General features: G+C 35.6%; 1 protein-coding gene across 3 annotated transcripts in view; it reads right to left on the bottom strand.

The window, feature by feature from the left end:
* fhit (fragile histidine triad diadenosine triphosphatase) overlaps positions 1–24,218 on the bottom strand; it is a 346,802-nt gene that overhangs the window by 47,144 nt on the left and 275,440 nt on the right. For 2 of the 3 annotated variants that reach the window (XM_084395268.1, XM_084395269.1), the window contains one exon: positions 16,256–16,324. The exons of the other annotated variant lie outside the window; for it this stretch is intronic. In XM_084395268.1, coding sequence (XP_084251394.1) covers positions 16,256–16,324 — 69 coding nt within the window. The remainder of the gene's footprint in view (positions 1–16,255; positions 16,325–24,218) is intronic. 3 annotated transcript variants of the gene reach the window in all.

Here is a 24,218-nt window from a genome sequence, read left to right on the forward strand (position 1 = left end):
CAACAGAAACAACAGCCACCATTTACAGTTTCTCCTGAACCAAAACAGCAGGCTTATGCTGCGTTTACGCCATTACTACTGTAATCTGAAAGAGATGAAAACCTGTGACGATACTTGGAGCGGTTTGTGACTCGAATTTATGCGTTTCAATGTCAACACTATCGATGGTGAATGAATCTGCAGCAGTCAGGTGATACAGGTCACTCTTTAAGTTGTTGTTCATTATTATTGTATGTGCTTTGAGGCATGAGGTAGTTTACCGGCATCTCTCATTACGCTTTTGTTCGCTCCCTGCTGTACACGTTTTGTGTTTTGAAGGAGGCGTGGCTTTAGAGACGGTCTGAAGGGAGATGTCATGCTTTCAAAGCTAACTTGCTATTGCTAGCCGCTCTGAAAATTGCCTACCCTACCTTTAAAAGAGATTAACAAAAAAAAAAAAAAAGTAATAAGAAAAAAATAATTGTATACAAAAATTATACAATGGATTTTTGCTATATATGAATTATGAAGGGAACAAAATGATAGTACATTTAAAATGGGATTTTCTTATAGTTTTGACAAATGTACAGTCTAAGCCCCTCCCACATTCGGGTTTGGTTGAATCATACACTGTAAAAAAAATATGGACGTAGTGTCTGTGACGTCACCTGTAGGTTTCTGAATAGCATTTTTGAAGCCTAAAAGTGGGCGGAGCCGGCCGTCGCCATCTTGGCAGGGCGTCAACCAAGCGGCAACATTCTAATCTGAAAAATGAAGCCTACCCGGAAGTGCGAAAAACTGCAATACATCGAAAATCCGCTAGAGGGAGGTCCCAAAAGGGAGCAAATGTCCATAGACCCCATGTTAAAATGTCCGTTTTCACAGCATAAATTCATGTTTTTACAGGTTGGTCCCATGGACTTTTATTGTATTTTTCGATAGCTTCCGAGTGCCTGACAACTGTGAGGGGGGTGAATTTTTTTCTAACTCGTTAGTTTAGATCGTATTAGATATAAAATGTATGACAATAAGGGCGTGGTTAACTTTGATTGACAGCTTAGGCTGCGCCAAGGAGAATGTCAACATAAGAAGCGCCATTTTTGAACACAGTTGAAATATAATACTACTGTTTCTGTACCATGAAATGTAGTTTTAAGAGTTTTTCAGGCGAGAATGTAGTTGTTTAAAGCTCAAATCTGTGGTTTATTTAAAGATTTATTTTATCCAGTTGTGAGATCCAGACGATCACCGGGCGCTCGGCGCTCATGTACCCCGCCTGGAACAGTCTTTCCTCGGCTACTCGTTCTGACGTTTGCCGCGGACTCTGGCGTCTCTGTAGTGGTTAAACATGAGATATAATTCGTCTTGTCTATATCTAATGGGCGATTTTTGGTCTCGTGAATCTATAATTTGTTCCCTGGGCAATCGTTTTGGCTGTGGGGAAGTTTCATAACTTTATAAGCTATTTAACTTTACCGGTGTATGGTTAGAGAGCGCTGACTTTGTATGTTTGACTGAATTGTTTGCTTTATTTGTATAGCTTCTTGTACCTTTTACTTATACTTTTATAATGGCTAATATTGATAAAACTGAAATTTAACAAAAAGAGACTGGGTTGAGTTTTGTCATTTTAAATTTTAATACAACGAAGATGATCTGTAATGTTGTTTACTGCAAAATCTGTTGTTTAGTACAAATGCACATATTGCCTGGACCATATTAAAATGTTTAATATTTTTATATTATATTTAAAACGAAAAGAGGCAGGTTCGTGTTTTATATTTTGTTTTTTTATAAATAGGCAAACGTTATGTGCAGTGAATATAATCAATACGCGTTGCCTGAACCACATTTGTGTGGCTATAATGTTTAAGATTTCTTTAAATGAAAACGAAAAGAGTTAGTATGGTGTTTTATAACATATTTCGTTGCCTAAAATATACACAGAGATAACCGGAGTAGCAGAGCGAGCTGAGTGACGCGCGCTGCGTCAGAAGGTGGGCGGGGTTAGGATTTCCCAAGATTTTCCAAGATGGCGCCGCCCATACCCCCCATAAACGGCTTCAAAACCGTTCTTCAGAAAGTCTATGGGTGACGTCACAGACGCTTTGTCCATATTTTTTAGTCTATGGCGTCAACGCGTGGCACTCCTGGATAAAAAAAAAATTGGGCAAAGAAGCGGGACGTGGGTGGAGCTGAGGTGCCTTTTTTCCTGAAGACAAACTGCTAGTAGTGACAGCAGCGGCAATCCACCTGTCACTCAAGTGGCCACGCCCTTAATTTTGCAGAACTTTAAGGCTTAATATAATTTAAACGGATGAGTTTATGGGCAAAATTAGCTATATTTTCTGCTGTAAAGTTGGACATTTTAACATGGGGGATATACTGTATGGAATTGACTCACTTTTGGAGACTGTCTCTAGCGGCCAGTCGATGAATTGCAGTTTAAGTCACTTCCGTGTTGGCTTCAAGAGAGAGACCGGAAGGCTGCCACTCGGGTTGAATACATAAATGGATACAAATCATTTTTCCATTGCAACAGATCCAGATAAAGATATTGGCTTCACTGCACAGTGGACACTGCCATCACGCACACTCAATTATAGAAGGGTCACATTTACCATTCAACATGCACAACCGGTCATCAGAAAAGCCTGCAAATAATTTTACCATTTCCTTCCATTTCCCTGAGAGAGGCGCACCCACTGAGTGCTACGGCTCACAACCGCAGGTCATGCTGGTAACACAAACCTTAAGGTTAGTACAGCGATTGCTGTAAAAAGAGCTATGAGGGGGTAAAAATAAGAAACCAACTGCTGGCTCCATTGTTTATCATTCTCACGAGTGCAGCTATTTTTCTGATTCTTCATCTTTATCTAAACTATTAGTGGAGACTTATACTCTCGTCTAGAGGAAGGGGGTAAAAAATGACGAGTCCTGGCCCTCTGATAAAAATGTTAACTAGGTGAGTGTCAGAGAGATGGATTGTGTGCTGTCAGGGAGAGCAGGAACATGAGAATACATTGATATTTCTCATTACGTTGCCCTCTCCCCCGTCTTTGTTTTTCCGCCGAAACTCTGGCGCGGAGGAAGGAGGGCCTGACGATAAATCACGCCCCAAATAACAGCCGAGACGCTGCCGCCCCCAACCGCTACGCCAAATATGATCGCTCGCTCACTGCTCCGCCATAGCTTGTGAGAAGGAGCCATCGATAACGATCTAATGAACAAAGCTATCAAACGACATCAGGGCAGAAAAAAAGAAGAGGGTACAAGAGAAAGAAAGTATGAGATACTTGATTTCAAAGCCTCTAAGCGGCTCAGTGTATTTCTCTGAAATTGAGAGAAGTCTGGGGACGATGTATTGATTGTGTAGATAATGAAACGAAGGGTAAAATCAGTGAGATAAAAGACAATCAGAGCTATAAATAAGTGAGACTTATTCAATGGAGTATTTTGAGGAGGAGCGTGGTAGACCGGATAAAGGAATGATATGATCTCTGAATGAAGACTTTTGACTACACATTTCACAATTTATTATTATTTTTTTTTTTTATGCTAAGGACCCCCAGATAAGATGTCACCTTTGCGTAGGACCCTCTTTTTAACCCTCTGAGGTCGGCAAACGCGCCCCCGCGTTTTGCTGGATTTTTTTCACATAGAAGCAACATAAACTTAAAAAAGTCCGTCATTTACGGTCATATTAATAAAATAAATACATGATTATAAACTATAGAGGGTCTTCTTTTTTTGTGTACACTCACATTAACATCAAAACCTTGTTTTTATTTTTAAATAAATAAAATAAACAGGGTGCGCTTTCAGCTCACTCTGTCTCCGCAAAAATCTTTTTGAAACAAGTCTGGAAAATGAACTGAAACTCAGCTAATACTTATCACACAACCATGAAACATGCGTCTAAAGAAAGCTTTAAATTTCTACTTTTAAATAAAACAATTCACATTCAAAACAAATATTCTCCTGCAATGTAATCTGTAAGAAACTAAAGAGAAGTACAGTTTCTCCCGTCTCACCTAATTATCGGTAATGAGTTCACACCCACTCGCAGAGCGCGCTATTCATAAGATAATGAGCTGAGGTGATCTATGCAAAATAAGGTAAACGCCCCCTGAAATGCCTTAAAACCAGCAAGTTTCATTTATTCACTTTCCTGTGCTGTTGGAAGATGACACGAGTTCAAATTTTGCTCAGAAGAAGAGCAGGACTCTGACGACGAACGTTTGTATTTTGAGCGACGAACGTTGAGCGACTTGATCCAGCCGTGGATAATATTTCGGGTAAGTCTTTTTAAATTTACTTGCATTAGTTGACACATGTTCGCATTTATGAGGAAAAAACAATATTACGTGACAGTTCTCCATTATGGACGCGAGCGCTCTGAAGCAGCACTAAAAGACTTTCAAACTTTCACAGAGACTTCAAAACAGAAAGCACAAATCCATTCTTTAAAACGAATTTCGTTTTGTTTTAATTGTATCTTAATTTTAATATTATTTTCATTAACAAATTTCCTGGATTTAATACATAAAAAGTAAATAGGCTAGCAATCACAACATAAGGTGCTTGAACTGGAGATCATCATGAATGATGAGGAAGATTGTAACTCAGACGAACGGCAGCATGTTCAAGAGTGAATTGATCACGCCGAGTAAACACCGAGTTTTCACGTGAGTAAATACGTGAACTCAAGTGGTCTAGTGGTAGAACATTTGCCTAGCGTGTCAGAGGTTCTGAGTTCGAATCTGCACTCATAGTTTTTTTTTTTTTTTTGTCAAATCAGATTATGTTTATCAGTGGTTGTATATCAGGCAGAGACATGTGTGTGTGTGTATTTTGTTTTGTAATTTCACTGGAACGAAAAGAGAGTCTCCACAACGGATTGAAGCGCGCGTCCGAGTGAAGACTGCGCGAGCCTAAAACAAACACAGTATCCGCGTCTGACTCGCGGGAATCCACGGCGCAAACCTGTGAGGGGCTGTGTTTTCTCGAGCCCCATATCAGCTCAAGAAAACAAGTTTATTCAGATCATTACTTGTTTACACCGTCTCGCAGCGCTGTGAGGAATAATAATAATAAGGGAAAATGTCCCTCAAAAGGTAGATGTAAACAAACTATTAAAAGGTAAATATAAATTTTTTTTCTTTAAATAATTTTTATTGTGTTTTATTAGTAACAAATTTGGGGAGAGGATAAATATTCCAAAACTGAAAATACAGTATGAGAATTTACTGCACAATTACTAGACATGTTTACCTTGGATATTATACAATTTACAAGCACAATTTGTGGAAAAAAAAATGTATATAAAAAATATAAATAAAATTTATTTTTGTGTATAAATATATACACATGTATATGTGTGTGTGTGTGTATGCACATATATATATTTGTATAAGCAACGTATTAAACTGCAAATTAGCATTTATATTCCTTATAATAAAAATGAAAGACCTATGTTACAGACATATGAAAGACAACATTTCGTTGATTAGTTTTGGATAGATTATACATTTTTACTGTAAAATATCTGCCACCTCAAATAAGCTTTTATTTGCCAATTTTTTTGTCAAAAATAATCAAATAATCAATCAAATCCTTAACTTTGAAATATGTATGATAAAATGTATACTTTAGTTTGTACAAAGAAAGATTACACTTGAATTGTTGTTTATTTAAATATTTACAAGGTAGATGTAAACAAACTATTAAAAGGTAAATATAAGCCTTTTCTTTAAATAATTTTTATTGTGTTTTATTAGTGACAAATTTGGGGAGAGGATAAATATTCCAAAACTGAAAATACAGTATGAGAATTAACGGCACAATTACATGTTTTCCTTGGATATTATAGGCCAAATTGCAAGCACAATATGTGGAAAAATAAAAAAGAATTGAGATGCTTCCAACTGTTGCTCTTGCATTCTTGTGGCTCAGTGACTCACCTGAATGAATGGCTCATTAAGTATGCGGTCCTCAGGTGTGAACCACTACATATGCATGATCTGTGACGCCCACTCCGCATATGGCCTTTCCAAACAGAAAGTGCTTTGCAAAATTCAAATCAATGTATTGTGTTATGTGAAGGATTAGGCAGGGTGATTTTCACATAATTTTGAAGAAAAAACACTAGGCGATGACATCCATTAGACAAAAGTCTTATTGGCACATATTTAGTGTGTGTTTTGTGGTCTTATTTCAGAAACTTTAGTTTTTAGTTTTTTCAATAACCACGCATAAACATTATTCTCTCAAAAATGCAGACATGTACATTCTTGTTGCTCACATATTATGGTAGCCCTGTTTGTGCTAAATAGTGTGTAATTTTTTTTTGCCATTACTATGTTTATAAGCAACTGAAAAAAGCACAAATGTCAGGGCATGTCAGAACATCTCAAGGACCCCAAAAACACCTCAGACCCCAGAGGGTTAAACTATAAAGAGAGCTATATGATTTCATGTAAAAATACCTATTCGTTCTAAATGGGAAAAAGGGAATGAGTTATAAAAATGACGTGGTTTGTAAAATACAGCAAATAACTGACTTTTGCATTTTCAGTGTATTAAAGTAAAAAAAAGAAAAAAAATAATTAACAAATTTTAACAAAGCTATATGCAAATTTAATCTCTTTAAAGTAAATTTAAAGTAAAAATAATCTCATGATTTTCGACAAGATTTATACAACGGAAGTAATGTAAAATTTAGTAAATGTTAGTCCTCATGAAATTAAAGTTGAATTTTTATTAGAAAAAAAAAAATCGTATTTAGCATATGTACATTCAAAATATACAAACCACTAATAAAATCAAGAATTTTGATGACATCATTCTGCTTTTCAACAGATTTTCTATCCAATCAAATGCTCTCTAGAACCTAAAACGCACCGCACATTGTTTTTTAAAGCACTGACGAGGAGATCAAACATCACAAACCATTAGACAGCCATTTATAATAAAAATAATAATATATTATAACATATATTACAATGATTTTACAAATCAACATCATGATTAGTTACAGTATGCTCCTGTTGGTCATGTTTGTCACTAAGTTTCAAAGCTTCCCCAACACTGTTATGCATTTATATTCAAACATCAGATCAGTGGCATTTTCTTTTAGTTTTAATAAACCTCAAGAGATCTTTAAAAGGCGAAGTTTTCATATTAATATCAATATGAACCGTATTTACTTTCCTTTGGCATAGGACTGGCTGTTTGCCATATACATCTATGGGAAACCTTTTTGAAAACATGATTTTTTTGCAATTTCGTTGTTATTGGGCATAACACACAATTCACATTTTGGCATATGTGGCAGGCCTCTGTTCATCTTGCTTTTCATAATTAGATTCCTTTTTCCCCTTCTAGAGTTTGAAAAAAAAAGATTAAATGTTGATTTCTAAAGTTAGATCCCTGGGCAGAATCTGACTGTCCTCTCAACCTAGAACCATTTTTAACGTTTCCCTGCTGATAGGTTTGGCAGGAGTATGATAATAATCCTCACTCTGTCTTTTTAATATCTCCTCATTAAAGGGTTAGTACAGCCAAAAATGAAAATTCTGTCATCCTTTACTCACCCTCATGTCTTTCCAAATCCGCAAGACTTCCGTTCATCTTCAAAACACAAATTAAGATATTTTTAATATCTTCCTGTGGAAGCTATAACACGAGAATGAACCTCATTGGTTCTCGCATGTCAAGCGAACATGCTTGAGCCATAATTGATGTGTGAGTTGATGAATGTTTATATGTGAATAAAGCCTAAATTTTGTCTGTTCAACATATAAAGTGATCGAGTCTCTTCGGAATATTTGGACTAAAGCGCTCAATTCATATGGATTAGTTTTATGATCTCTTTATGAACTTTGTGAAGCGACAAAGTGGCAGGGACAGAAATCTCTCAGGTTTCATAAAAAAAAATATTTGTGTTCCGAAGATGAATGAAAGTTGGGGTTTGGAACGACATGATGGTGAGTAAATTATGACAGAATTTCCTTTTTTGGGTAAACTTCCCTTTAAATATCCCGAGCCAAAAGAATAAAGTTACACTTTATTTTACAGTACGTGTACTGACAGTGTACTTACTCAAGAAAGGACTGGTAATATAATGTAACCACATGGGTTAAGGTTAGGTTTAGGCAGGGCCTAAAATGAACACCCACCAAAAGCAAAATAAGAGTAAAAATCAGCATTGGCGAGTATATAAAACTCGTCAGTTCGCCGGTAACATTTTTATGAATTCTAAACATGAACAAACATGAATGACGCTCTGGACAGTTTACCAGTGCTGCATTATCACGAATGTTTAAACCTTGGCAATGTTCAAGAAGAATCGAAACATCTGAAGCGCGCACCCGGAAATCCACATCTCAGACAGCGTGCAAATGCTAAGCGTGCTTTCTTTCACGTCTTCTTGCACTTGAGCAGACACATTCACACAAAACGCTGTCAAAAAAATAGCGAGTATCCTAGTAAACATAGTTAATTATGTCTTAAATGAACGTACTGTAAATAGTTGAGAGAGTAAACACATGAGTATTAGTATCAGTATACGTATTAGCATTAAAATAAATTAATTAGCTTAAAGTGTTAAACTGTTTTTAACGTTAATCAAAAAACAAATGACAAAGAAAAAAAATAATTCACCGCTCTTGACTGAATAACTTTTGTAACTTTAATAAGGATTGATTATTAATAAGATACTATTTGATAAGTATATTAATTGATTAGTATATTAATTGAAATTAATAAATAAATAAATTAAACTGAAGATATGCAGTGTTGTTTTACATTTGCTTTCTTTATTAAATGTTTATACCTGAAAACCCTGAAACCTATTTCATTTGTATCTTTGTTATATTGTATTTATATGTGATTTTGCTTGTAATTTGATTATTTATTTTTACTACCGACTGTTTACTTGTCTTAAATGTTTAAATGTATACATTTTGGTGTTATTGCCATTATTCTTGGCCAGAAAAAAAATGGCAGATACATTTTCTGAAGTTACCGGCCATTGGCAGGTGTGGCAAAAGTTAGTTATATGTATAATAGTAGCAATAGTAGTAATATAATAATAATAGAACTTTAGATGCAGAAAGCTGTTTTTTTACTGTATGGATTTATAACAGCTTTCTTTTCAGAGGCATTGCAGTGCAGACAGGATATTATGTTATGAATTTGAAAGATTAATGAATGATCAGATTAGATCTTACTTCCAAAACTGGATTACAATTGTAATATTACAAGGAACAGTACCACAAAGCACTGTGAAATGAACATCTTTTTTCAAGGAATAGTTCAGTCAAAAATGAACATTCTGTCATCTTTTGCATGATTTTAGGGCTAAACTATCACGGTCCTGTTTCAAATTTACAACTGTTAAACTGCGACGCTTTTGCTTTCCTTCTCATGATTAAAAAAAAGGTCACAACACTTATTTCTGAAAATCACTGACCTTTACGGAGAGGATGGAGTTGGTGAGATTAGAAAGCACTTCATGAAACCAAGAACCTCTATAGTTGTGTTTCTGTTTTTTTTTTTTTTCTTCTCTCCACGAGCATGGTGGCATCTTTCAACACACCATTTAGCAAATGGCCATTTAATACATTAGGGATGAGAAATGAGAGACAGCAAACAAATAAAGTCCTGGTTCTTGGAACCCATCCAGCGCCAAAGAAAACATCCCATTTAAAGCTTCTGCTGCGATGACAGGTTTTGGTCAAACTCGAATCTTGAATTATTAAAGGATTTGTTTACCACAAAATGAAAATTCTGTCATTATTTACACTGTGGAACACAACAGAAAGAAGAACTGCATTGGTCGCTCTTTCACATGCAACTGCTTTTAAGTTTCAAAGAGGATTTGTATCATATTCTTAACCCATATTACCAAAATTTGAGTCGTTATCCACAGACACACAGCGATGCCTCATTCAAGAAGTCAAATTCAGTTGGACTGGCTCAATGGAAAGGAAGATTATTAGAGAATACCAATTTAGATAAGGGCCAGATTTACTAACAGCTTGCGCCAGCGCAAACCCTCTTTTTATTTTTGCGGCTGACCTTACTGCAAATGCATTTGTATTTGTTTCCCTTTCAGACGCAAAATTTATGGGAGGAGAGTATTTAAATGAATCATGCAAGGTGATTTACTATGGTTTGCGCTCGACAATTTAATGGTATCTGTGCCATTATTTAATGGCCAAATCTCAAACCAGACGCTAATTCGCGCTGCTCTTGGTAGATTGCGTTGGTCATTATGTAAATGATCCGGCTGCGTCTGTGTTCTTTAATTTGCACGTCGTCAGAACTTTCCACTCCCATCTGCGCCATTTTGGAATTGCGCTCTCTCACGCTAATTTGTTTAGTAAATCTGGCCCTAAATTGTTTCTCACACATGTAGAGATAGTTGATGACTTCAGAAGACTTTGAATATAGAGCATGAGTCATACTTACTTTTATGAAAGTTTAATGGTGTTGTGTCTTTTTGGAAATGTGAAAGCTTCAGTCCTCATTCATCATAACTGCATGAAAAAGAGCGATCAGCACAACTCTTCAGAATTTCAAAGAAAGAAAGCCATACAGGTTTGGAACAATGTGAGTGAGAGCAAATATTGAGAGAATTTTTAGTTTGGGGTAAATAAAGGAGAATAAACTACCTTCTACCACCATTCGATTGACTGACAAGAAAATTAAAAAAGAAAAAATATAAAGGCGACGATAAAGAAATAAAAGCGAGAAAGGGAAGAATAGAAGGGAAGAAAAATCGCCACAACACAAGTATGATAAGCAGCGATAGTCTTTTCTTTGGCAAGGTGACACTGCAAAGGAAAGTGGAAATGCCATCAGGTACATCAGACAGAGCAGGAGCACAAAAGCTGTGCTGAAGACTGAATCTTTCACACAGGAGCTGTCAGGCTCTTTATGACCACGCTGCGGGAGTCTACTGTAGCATGTCACATTGTCTCAATAAAGTGACAAATAAAAGCCCACGCTGGAGTCCCATTGTTAACCGTGCTGGATAAACACCCTAACTGTGATGCCTGGAGTTCTGGGCCCTGTGCTTTGGATGAGGCCTGTTCAGAATTGAAGGAGAGGGAAGATAAAAGGACTTGAATGATAAAAGGGCTGAACTAAAATCTTCATCAACTGGCACTTGTATAGTTTCTTCAAAGTATGGATGTTAAAGTATGCAATTTCAACTGAATTGCAAAAATAATTGCTCTTTTCGAGAATATCTCCATGTCTTCCATTGGTTGGATAAACATATAGTCCTGTGCAGTCCCGACTGGATTTTTTCCACAGAATATTAGCAAGAAGTGTATTTCTATTGAGTTGTTCTTGTAGTCTAAAACAACTTTAGTCTGATTCACAAACGAATGATTCCAAGTCACTTCTTATTAGTGAATAAAACGATGTTACTCCACTTTTCCACCAAGGACATGCTGCATCTAGGGGGACACATGGTTACACACATGGATCAGCTGTCCTTTTGTCTCCCTGTAGCACTGTTTAAGGCGTCTTCTTACATTACGTTCATTGCAGTTTATTGCTCTGGCCACATACCAGCACCAGTTCAAGTAAGACAGGGAGTTTCTAGTATTGCATTAGAATTGCATCTTTCTCAAGGGCATTTAATCATTTTTGACTTTCAGTGTGAGTTAAATCTCTTTCTTGGCTCTTTTTTACCTGTAAGAAAATTCCGTAATAATTATGCACATATGAATATGAGGCATTATTCACTTCCAGCCCTCGTTTGCAATTATATATCACCTGATTAAATGATTACATACAAAACAAACAAAACAAAAAGTAGTTATGAAGACTTATGGTTTGGAATTGGTAAAATGTGCTTGAAAAAGAAATATGATCAGAGAATCGACTTGCACAATAATTATGGACTCACCTACCTCCAAAGCTACAGTACTGTGTAAAGTTTTAGGCTATTTTAGTGTTAAAATGCTGTAAAGTGAGGATGCTTTCAAAAATAATGTCATAAATAGATTGTCAATTAACTTATATTAACTAAATCAAATCAATATTTGATGTGACCACCCTTTGCGTTTAAAACAGCTTTTGTCCAGGCACACTTGCACATAATTGTTCAGGTAGCTTTGCAGTAAGGTTTCTTCAAGTTCCTGCAAAAATGTTGCCACAGGTATGTTTTTCCAATAAGCCTGTGTTGCCAATAATGATTAGTGGCACTATGGTTAGTTTGATTTCGGTAACATTCTGCTGACTATAAGTAAATTTGTTACATGTCAACTAGCTCTCATTAGAGTATTCTAACACTAACCCTACGAGTCTACTAATATCTACTAATACTCTAATGAGAGTTAGTAGACATGTTGCTTATAGTCAACAGAATATGTTAAATGGACTATAAAATAAAGTGAAACCCTGATTTCTTATGCAGACACGTTAACCTAAAGCGACTTATAAAAAATGAGGAATGCTGCAAGACAAGCAATTCATTTTTAAGAGATCATTACATACAGCAGTATGAGCCATTATGAGGATTAATGCTCTTTATATTTATGCAGAAGCTGTTGCCATTTGTGGACAAAATTTAGTCATGTTGGTCCTACTTTGTTGTCTACTATATGATTAATATGTATAGTAGCAAACTCTGTTTACAGTGAAGGAACACTGATGCCCTAAATAAACAAATGTTCAATTGGGGTAAATCCCATTTGCGGATATGAGGGTTTTGTGTTTTCCTGTTCAGTTTGTTTCATTTCATTTGTACTATTTTGCTTGTTTTTTTTTTTTTATATTGTTTTCTCAATACATATTATGGCAAATTAGTTTTATTTATGTATTCACTTTCAAAACTTTTTTTTGTTACGCTGAAGGATATAATGTCTTTAAAATTGCAGATTCACAAATTCTGTGTGAGACTGTCTGTAAATCTTTTAATCTCTTTTCTTTACTACAGCTGTAATATTTTGTTAAAACGTTACTATAAACCTCCAATTTGTTTTTGTTATGCTGGATAATGCATGCCTTTATGTTGCACATGGTAATAAAAGTAAGCTAAAACAAATTTGTTATCTTTAGTCATGTTAACTAAATTGACTACTTTTTTTTCAGCATATTGGTTGAAAATAGCAGAAGACGGCATTCCATCTACATCACATCTTTTTTCTTCACTTTTTTTTTATATATTGCATTATTTAGTCCATATTTACTTTTTATCAATGCACATCCTTATAAAAAAAGGGGGAAAAAAAGTCATGTGCCCTCATAATCTTTAGTGAGAATAACTTTCTCTGGCACCGACATCTCTTCTCCTCTGTTGACGTGTTTACTGGCGTGAGGGCGGGACAACCTGTCACTCAAATGAGATCGACCAATAGCAAACCACAACCATCCAACTATCCAATCAATTCCCAAATGGACAAAATCAAGTCCTGGCCTATATTTGTTCTTGTTTGAGAAGTTTCATACGGTGGCCGAGAGAGCTCAACGCGCTGAAGAAAACACATGCAAGTAGAAGAACACCCGCAAATTAAGAAAACATCTTCATTAGTTTCACAACGCATGTGTGCTCCAAATACTCACAACACAGCCAAATACAGAAACGCGCTGCAAATGGCACAGACCACAACGGAAATGTTGCCATGGGACCCCAATCAGTGACGAACCCGACTGGGACGTGCTTATAGCTCGTGAGCACCCCTATGCCCTGCTCTCTTCGAAGGGCAGACGGCAGAGAACTTGAAGTGGGACTTTGGAGTGAGCAGGGCACTTGTGTGCCATTATGTAGCCGTTTGGAACACACTTGATGAAGGGAGCAACGAAAGACAACGTAATTTCCTCGTTATTTTCACCTGGGATGTTTCCATGACAACGCAGCAAGGTATCCATCAGCTGAATAGCTGTTCTTACGACAGAAATATCTTATTTTTTTACAAAAAAGCTTTTAAAATATGTGTTATATATCTGTGTGTGAGTGTCTCAACTTTAAAACTTTGGACCCTGCATTACCTAACATTTCTTATGAGACTTTTCTTTATGAAAATTTAAGCATAACATGATAAAATGTGTACAATGTAACTGATGTATAGATTAATATCTTTCCCTCATGGTCTTTTTCTCTAATTCATTAATTAATATTTAGCATAAAAATAATGAAAGCTGCAAAAAATCCCTCTTATAGGAAATGTCCAGATGTTTTACTGTTTATTTTCTTTTTTGTAATTCCCATTATTATCAATACTCTAAGCAATTTTCTCCATTTCAGTAAAATAAAAAATGATGTTTGTCTGTCTGTCTGTGTGTGTGTCTCTGTCTCTCTCTCTCTCTCTCTCTCTCTCTCTCTCTCTCTCTCTCTCTCTGTGTGTGTGTGTGTGTGTGTTTAAATTTAAATCAGCAGGACATAAAAGCTGTGCACCTAAATCAACATTACCATGATAGCACAAATTACTTTACAATGTATACATAGTTGTTGTTGTTTAAAACAATGTCACAATGCAAAAAAAAAATGCAAAAAAGCAAAAGTACAAAAGTATACTGTCTTCATTCTTTTGATTTTGTCCTGAGATCTGACCAGGGCATGTTCTTGACTGGATTCCTCCATAAATGGCCAGAGAAAGTGTCATGCTCTAGATGATTAGCTCGTGTATTTACTTTTTTTCACACACCAGTGCAAAATATAGATTTTCCACAAAAAAACCTTTGGCTTGATATGTGACACTACTCCCACTCTCCTGCCAGGTACAATTACTACAGCATAAAGCACATGGCAAGTACCTGCTTGAAAAACATTTCTTCAGTAATCTTCAGTAGCAGTGGGACGCTAAAGCCCTGTCGCCTCTTAAATTGGCTTTATGAGAGAGTAAATGCGCCCAGTTTAACTTATAAAACATTTAACAGCATAAGGTAAGGGGGGACAGCCCTCAGTCATTATTTATAGGAAGACAAAAACAGCTCTCTCATTTGCCGTGCAGGACACCGAAAATATAAACAGCAAAACTCTACAATAACCCTCATGACCACATGCAAATTAAAAACAAGCTAATTTATCATGCGCCGGTCGACCACTGTTGATGAGGCCCTTCATTTCTCTCCAAGTGCTTTTGGGAATTAAAAAAAAACAAGGCTTATAGATAGGTTGAGTGGAATATTCATATGAACCTGCTGATATTCAGGCTAGCATTAGTGAGAGCATACTTCAACACTCAGAAGGATTACAATTGATTGCATTCTATATATGACTGTAATATACTTTTAAAAATATGGATAGATATTTATATAGCCTAATTTAAGTCACACTATTCAAATCATGAATTATGCACATATGTACAATTTCAAATAACACCAGGACAAAGATGGATGGACGGACGGACGGACGGACGATATAATGAAATGGGTCCAATGTTCTTTTGGACTTTATTAGCTGTTTCTATTCACCTATTTTTAGCTGTTTCCATTCACCTATTTGTATATGCAAATTTTGGGATGTTGCTTAAAAAAAAAAACGATGGATGGAAAGGCCAAGATGCGCATACATGTTTTAAAAATGCGCTTAATGATGGAGGATAAAAAAAAAAAAAAGTTATCCGATAACAAGACGTGCACAAACTCTGATGGAAACGCATTTAAATCCCTCACAGTGTGAAAAAAAAAAAAAAAAAAAAAAAAAAACCCAAGTGACTTTTCCCTGACAGAGATTGTGATTGGATAACTGGACTTTGGAAATGCACAGCATCTCAAATGTTGACTTGGTCATTCTGAAACGCCTGAGCCAAAGTCTGTAATCAAAATGACGTGGTATAATTTCCTCCCAATACTGTCTCACACGATTCTGTTCCCAAACACCAGCCATCAGACACTTATGATGTAGGAACAAGAAGCACACTGGCTTCCCCGATTGCAAAAATTGTTTTATTACAGATATTTTGTGGCAGTTTCCCAGAAACTGACGATTTTGCTCTCTTTGTTCATGGCGATTGAAACTGCACTTCATTTTATGCGGTATTCCATGTTTGCACCAAAGTCAAATTCACAACTTTGGATGGAAACCTACTGACTTCCATTGTTAAAAATGTTAAATATTCATCAACTTACTTTGTGTTAAAAGAAAGAAAGAAATGCATTCAGGTTTGGAATTACATCATTTTCATTTTGTGGTGAACTAAATTAGATATAAATTTTACTTGCATGATGACAGTACGAAGTTCCATGTACTGACAGAATGTATGTGACAATATGTAATACATGAACTGGAACATGTAAGACAGTTAAACCTCACCTCATCGTAGATGCTGTCATTCCTCTCGAAGTCTCCAGCCTTTCTCGGAAGCACGTGGACATGGACATGCTGTAATTACAAGACGAAACGAGTGGTGGTTAATCGAAAAACTCGTTCGTTCAGCAGAGCTGAGTTCACTGTCAGAGAAAGTAAGGACAGGTACACTCAACCACCCTCCATATCACTTCCTTCATTACAACACAGTCTTCTGGCAGCTTTTCACTGTTAACTTCTCTTAAATCATGCAAGAGCTACTGTAAATTCCACCAAGCGTGCATCCGTAAACCTCTAAGACTACTTCTTTTAGGATTTTAAAACTTAAATTGACTTTGTCAGATGTCCTCAGTGAATTCCCTTCTGCAATATGCTGTCACAAACTTGGCCATCTGCACAGTTAGTTTGCAGAATTGTGCTTTCCTTGGGTGCACATTAGCAACGTAATTTGAGTCCCAGTAGAACACGCTCTGTTTTAATGAAAAAAGCATTAGCTATTTAGTATAAAGTGCCAACCCAACATATTTGCAGTCTTTTCAATCCCTTTTTTTTTTTTTTTTTTTTTTTTTTGCACATTAGCATTTTGGTTTGGAGGGCTAGGTGCATTATCTAGGGCAATGACATGACACATTATTATTATTATTATTTATTTATTTAGCAAAGCCAACATTTAGTATGACCAACAAAGCCAAGTCATTATATCATAGAAAGAAATTATAGAAAGGAAAGGACCCCTGCAGATCTTGTATGTCAAGGTCAACAAGTCTATTAACTCTTGCCCTGCCATTGACAAAAAATTTCATCATTTGTGAGGAAACGCTTCCCCGCCGTTGACGGAATTTTCCGGCTTTCTGTGTTTTCACTGTTATATGGTAGGGGGCGCTATGACACATCATCTGAAAGAGTACAGAATCTCCGGATCAAAAGACATGTGAAGAAGAAGCAGAAACTAGCGATAGCATATGTAAGCATTTGCATATTTAAAATAACGCGATCATCAACATTAAACAGCATATAAATCAAAACTGCCTAATGTTACCGAATGAAATGTCGACCCAGGACGAGCTACAGGTCTGTGAAGCTTTGGGAGCGTTTATGGACTCGATCTACTCCATCTGTGTTTTGATCATCATTCTGAAATTGATCCAGATGTAGTCTTTGACAAAAATGGGATTTTCTCAGCTTTTTGTGCAAAATGTTGCCTTTTTATGAAACTTACCCACATTTGAGTGTTGTTAAACCAAAGAATGCAAGAAGCTAGAATAGCCTATATATTATTATTTGTATTTTTGTATTTTATTTTTTAAAGCAGGTTGGTTCTTTATATATATATATATATATATATATATTGCATGTTCAGATATTCATACACCAAAATATTCTGGGTGCCATGAAACTTTGGTGAAAATGATCAAAAACACTTGCGGTGACTGGCAACTTTTTTTTTTTTTAAGAAATGCTGGTGAGGAAAGGGTTAAATTATCAGATAAGGTTAGTTAAGGATTTGGTGAAACTCTCCAAAACCGTGATATTAATGAACTATTTACATTTATAATATATATATATATATATATATATATAAAGGATTAAGAAGATCTGTTTACTCGCGTGTATTGTAGATGTAAGAAAAGAAATATATATATATATATATATTTTAGTTAAACCGCTTGTTCATTAGAAGAATGTGTCCCTACCTACTGTATACTTTTGCAAATAATTGAATAATACAGAGATATTTACGTGTGGTTCCTTGAAAAATACTATGTTCTGACCTCTTTCACTTTCACCCTAGCGAATAATATGGATATAAATTATCCATATGTTTGACCTGTTTTTAAACCTTACATTTGATGAGCAAAAATGGAACAGTTCAAGTTTCTTTGCAATTTCTAGTTGAAAGCTTAACAAAAGGTGGGGAAAAAAGAGATACAAAAAGAGATGTAAAACTGTCACTGTTCTTTGAAATTCTCTGTAAAAGATATTTAAATGTATATAAAAAAATAAAAAAATCAAAGTCACACATCAAGACAGTAAAATGGAGGCCTGTCACCATCCTCCCCCAGTAGTTTTGTAATGTGTGATCATTCGCTATTAATGTATCAGAGCTTTCTGCATGAAGACAAGCGACATGACAGTATAATGTGGACAGCATACATAAAAACCTGGAAAAGTAAAAGAGCAGGTACAGAGTCGATGAGGTACAGATGTGATTGGTGTCTCCTTGAAATAAGTCATGTGAAGTTTAAACGAACATGATTTTACGACAAAGCCTGTTCTGATTGTTTTGTCTTATCAGCAAGAACCTATACTTAGCCTGACAGAAATCAAAACCAAAGATAAACAATATTATCATCTGCCGTCCAAACCGTCAACTTTTTAGAGCTTTTCACACCGTGCTGAACTCTACCAGGGTGTAATAACCTAATTACAGTGCTTTTTAATTCATTTTTCATTAGTCTGTTGTGATAAACAGCTCAGGCTTGGCGAATAAGTATTTATAAATGTTACAAACAAGATAACATGTTTGGAGGCATCTGCTTTGTTGCAATGCATTTTCTATTTAATGAGTGCATTTGCATAATGTCTGCATTATTAAACTCATCTACCTTGAGGAAAGTATGGAGAAACACAGCACACACACAAAGCCATTTCATCAAGAAGACTTTATAGAGGCCGCTTAGCATGGAGAAAGAAAGCTCAGTAGACCAGAGCGAGTGGCAAAGGCCGCCAACTGAATAGTGCAGAAAATTGGAAGGATAAAATGGGTGATTTTAAGAGTGTGCAGAGAAATACGGACGGGAGTTTGGGGTCAGAGTCTGACATTCATTGGTACTCAATACATGATAAAGAATGTGGATTACCTTGTACATGATTTTTTTTTTTAGACTAGTTCTATCAAGTGTTTAAGCATTCCAATAAAAGTAACAGACATATTAAAGGACAACAATTTAAAATCTGTCATTGTTTACTTAAAAACTTGGTTTTGGAATGATATGTGTTTGAGTAGACAAAATGCCCTTTAAATGCAGCAGGACTGTAAATTCCATAAAATTCTATATTATAAAATGCATGGTTTCAGATGCTGATTGGTCCATATAGCAATCCAGCTGTGCTAAAATGCATAATATAGTAACAGCTAACTTCTAGCTAATGTGTATATCCCTCCACAGCACTCACAGAGAACACATTCTGTTTTCGTTTTCTGTACGTGTCAATATATAGCCTACTGTGAAAATGGCTAACAACACACTTTAGCTGTTCGTGTTCACAATAGCACGGTCTCAAATTGCATTGCTTCTGCATGGCTGAGGAATAAAAACATTCTTCATTCATAAGAAGCCCAGGGTAAAAGTATCATGATGGTTGAAAGCTGAGCAAATAAACTCAAACTGGTTCTAAAACATATATTTTTAATCTGTAGTATCAGTTTCTGAATTGTTAAACTTATAAAATGAATTTAGATTTCAAACAACCTCATATGCTTAGAATACCTTTCTTCAAACTTGATTTCCACAATGAGAGAGAAAGAAAATATCTAAAGCTGCAACCAACTTCCACTGCAGTAAAAGGTTTGTAAAGTGCCTGCTCTTCTAATTAAAACAGATGTCTTTTAATTAGCTTTTGACGATGAACAAATGTGCAAAATGGCCGCACTGCTATTTATATTGTTTAGGTTAAATTCAGTCAGACATGTAGACAAATGCATTTTGTCACCAACAGCTGGCCTCCAATTAAGACATAGGGGGTCAAAAGCATTGGAGGCTCACAGCCCAAACTACCTATTAGAGGAACAGACATCTTTCCCTGAGTCATCCACTGGCATTACATTGGCTCAAAACTTATAATGCCTTGCTGGAAAAGGATGTTTTATTTATTTACTTTTGACACAAATATCACCTCAAAATGATAGGTCATGAAAATTGTGATGCCTTCTAATATACCTCATTTTTGGCCGAAAAACATTGCAAAGAGCTCAGTCCAAATAAATAAAGGAGTGAGTGAGTGAGTGAGTGAGTGAGTGAGCGAATATACTTGCTTTATATACTTTCACCAACGTTGCATTTATCTGATTGAACATACAGTACAAAATATTGTGTAAAATTGTGAAATATTATTAATTTATAGACAGATTACAGGCAGAGATTGCAAAGCTGATTTTTCAGCAGCCATTATTTCAGACTTTGTGCTCAAGAAACATTTCTCATAATTATCAATGTTGAAAATAGCTTTCATGATTAATACTTTTGTGGAAACGTTTGGTAATACTTTGATGGTCCCCTATAGACATTCTGTTTACTAACGTTGCAGCTGCATGCCAACTAACTCACAGAGTATTAGTTGAGTACAAGTGGTAGGGTTAGTAGAATAGGGTTAGAATAAGCTGACATGAACGTGCAAAGTTAATCTGATCAGTATAATCATAAAAATATAGATTTAATTGATCCAAGTTGTTTAAACTCACAGACTCTTTGTGAATGCAAAGAGCAACCTAAGAGGTTTTTTTTTCTTATTTTTCCTCTTTTTTTTTCATGCTGGCCAGCACACAGTATGTCTCAGAAACCATTTGCTAAAAGGTGTGCATTTGGTAAGGCTGTAGGAGAGTGGCTATTTGATCGTGTAAATTCAATAACAACAAGACCTCTGGTTAGGTGAGTGTTCACCACTGAGCCACAATCATACAGTGGGATACATGTTGTGGACATGTTTTCTCATGGACGGAGAACAACAAGATAATGATGATAACAGAAACACAACGTGTATCATCTCTCAGCACATAACCAGCACGGTTGGTCAAAAATAGTCTCGGAACTGTCTGTTTGTCTGGAACATCATAATGGACCTATACTAAGAGAAGAGCAAATAAAGCTTCTAGACCTGAAACCCTCAGAGCATGGACGTCCTCACTTATAAATGATGATTGAACAAGTTCTAAATCCATCACAAATGCAAAGCCGGTGTTCAGAAGAGTCCAAACACAACTCGGTTATGCCGGTAATGATGAATATGCTCAGGAGTTTTTAACTCCGAACCATCACGCAGTGCGGGCGAGATAAATAACCATCCAAAGCAAGACAAATGACTGAATTCCTAAGTCACTCCCCAGTTTTCTGCTAGATGGAGTATACGGAAACCCAATTTCACCATATGAATACTTAGATCTGTCTTCTGTCTTCATATAGCTCCAGGCAGAGAGGTTAGTAAAATGTATTCTTTTCTATAGAGTGCTGCTCCTTTATTCAATCATAGATCTATTTTTTTGTCCTCCTTGTACTCCCGGCACCGAGCACCTGATTGCAATAGCGTGAGTGATAAATGGACCCAATGCTTTAGCGTAGCAGATGTGCTATATGCAAGCGATAATCTGTATTCATAAAAGAACTAGGCAGGGTTCTAATTTAGAGTAACTCCATGTTTGAAATTAGTTTATAAATCATGGAAAGTGCACTAGTCGGTTTAAGAACACTGAAAACATTGTTTGCCATACTGTGGGTTTCTGTCCCTTTTGTGCGACCGCAGACATGCAGTGTGTTTTTGATAAGGACTGACTTTAGCTGTGTCCGAAATGACTTCCTACTACCAATATAGTCTGTTATATAGGGTGTCGGAATTTTAAAGAACAATTTTATTCACTATAGCCTCTGGTTCACTGTTTTATACCCATAATGCATGATGATTTATAGTGAATAACTGTTGTACAACTCACTGAACAATATATTGCCCATAATCCAATCCCAGAAAAAAAAATAGGACACAGTATGCAGTTTCCTTGATTCCTGCAGTGTTTATTTACACTGGGACTAGGCTAATCTTTCACTTTTAACAGTAATCGTAATATTGTGAAATATTATTACAATTTAAAATAGCGTTTGTACTATTTTAGTATGTTTAAACTTGAATTTATTCCTGTGATGCAAAGCTGAATTTTCATAATCATTACTCCAGTCTTCAGTGTCACATGATCCTTCATAAATCATTCTAAGATGCTGATGTGCTGCTCAGGAAACATTTCTTCTTATTATCAATATTCAAAACCGTTTTTGCTCTTTAATATTTTGGAAACTGTGATTTACTATTCAAATGTTTGAGATAAGTAACATTAAAATAATATTAATAATAACAACTAATTGATGCTTTAATTCAGCAAATATATATTAAATTAATAAAGACAATTATATGCGTATACGTGTATATATATATATATATATATATATATATATATATATATATATATATATACATTTTTTTTAAGCAGAAACTGCTGTCAACATTGTGGATAATAAGAACCATTATTAATAATTGATCACCAGTCATAATTATTTAAGAATAAATTAGCTTATTGGAATGATTTACATTATTCATTGTAGTAACATTTTACAGTATTACTATTTTTACTGTATTTCTTATCAAATATATTTTGATTAAATCAAAAACATGAAAAATATTAATAATTTTATACTGTTGATGTTGTAAAGTATAATTTGTAATGATGTATGCACTCTATAATATATGAAGGGGTGTGAAAAAGGAAAATATGAAATCCATTTATTGTTTACCACTTCTGTATTGACAATCTTATTGTGAGCACATACCGGCTGAAAAATTGCTTGAACTATTAAATTGGCAAATAAAAATAAAGATTAAAAGAGTCTCCATGGGGACAACTTGGAATCGTTTTCGCCCTTTTACACAAGCTCTATTTGGGGGCATTTTTCAAAGCACATCAAATCACCCTCTGTAAACTGTCCTGACTGCGAGACTTTGGGGCAATCAATAATTCATGGTGCTTATTTTATACATGATTTAGAAACTGGTCAGGCAAGATGGCAGCTGGCCTCTGCGCTGAATTAAAATCCTGACTATCTGCTTTGAATTAACCGCCTTATCCCAGATCGACTGTTACAGGTAATCTTAACTAAGCAAGAGCTCTGGAAACTTCGGCCAAACGGGTGAACCTGAATTCCATTCTGTAATGCCGTCGTGGGCAGAAGTGGTGATTTAGAACGGGTCTTTGGCAGCGGGCTGGAACTCGAGCATTGCCATTAATCGAATGACAGCGATGCTGTTTTTCTCTGCTGGGGAGGATTGATGTTCCCAGCGTGCTGTGTGGGGCTAATGAGCATGAGGGAGATGAGACGTAGGGGAAAAAGCAACATTAACAACACCAACAAATAGACAGTACGACCAACAGCTTCCAAACCCATCCATTAAGCACTAGTGAATATTTATAGTGCTGCCCAACATCTTTTTTCCCCCCTGTTTTTGCTCTTTTATACAGCCTTTCCAAACCAATGGAATTCAGAAATGTATTGCAAAACTCCTATGGAAAATCGATTTTAAAATGTATAAAATAAAATGGCAACACTTTACAATAAGGCTCATTAGTTAACATTAGTTAATGTATTAACTAACATGAACTAACAATAAGCAATACATTTGTTACTGTATTTGTTAATGTTAGTTAATAAAAAATAAAGCAGTTCATTGTTTGTTCATGTTAGTTCACAGTGCATTAACTAATGTTAACAAGATTTGAATAAAGTATTAGTAAATGTTGAAATTAACATTAACAAAGATTAATAAATGCTGTATAAGTGCAGTTGTTTATTAGTTCATGCTAACTAATGTAGTTAACTAATGTTAATTAATGAACCTTATTGTAAAGTGTTACCAATAAAATAAAATAAAATACAAAATATAGTTTACTCTAATAGTCACTACCGACAACTGCATGCTCATTCAAACCTGTTAATTCTGAGGGAATGTTTACTGAGTCTCAAGGGTCTCAGTGTGTAGCTAATTCTATTTACACAAACCCGTCCTGATGAGTCATGTGACCTTGAGTAAACTAATATAATGACTTCAGTCATGCCAATTTGCCACAGATGAATATGGGTGAGTGAGGAGATCTAGGAAATGTAATTAGCAGGTTGTTGCTGTTTCCTTTTCCCGTAAACATTTTTGTTTTTCC

Source organism: Rutilus rutilus (genome assembly GCF_951802725.1).
Source record: "Rutilus rutilus genome assembly, chromosome: 22".
Classification (NCBI taxonomy): domain Eukaryota; kingdom Metazoa; phylum Chordata; class Actinopteri; order Cypriniformes; family Leuciscidae; genus Rutilus; species Rutilus rutilus.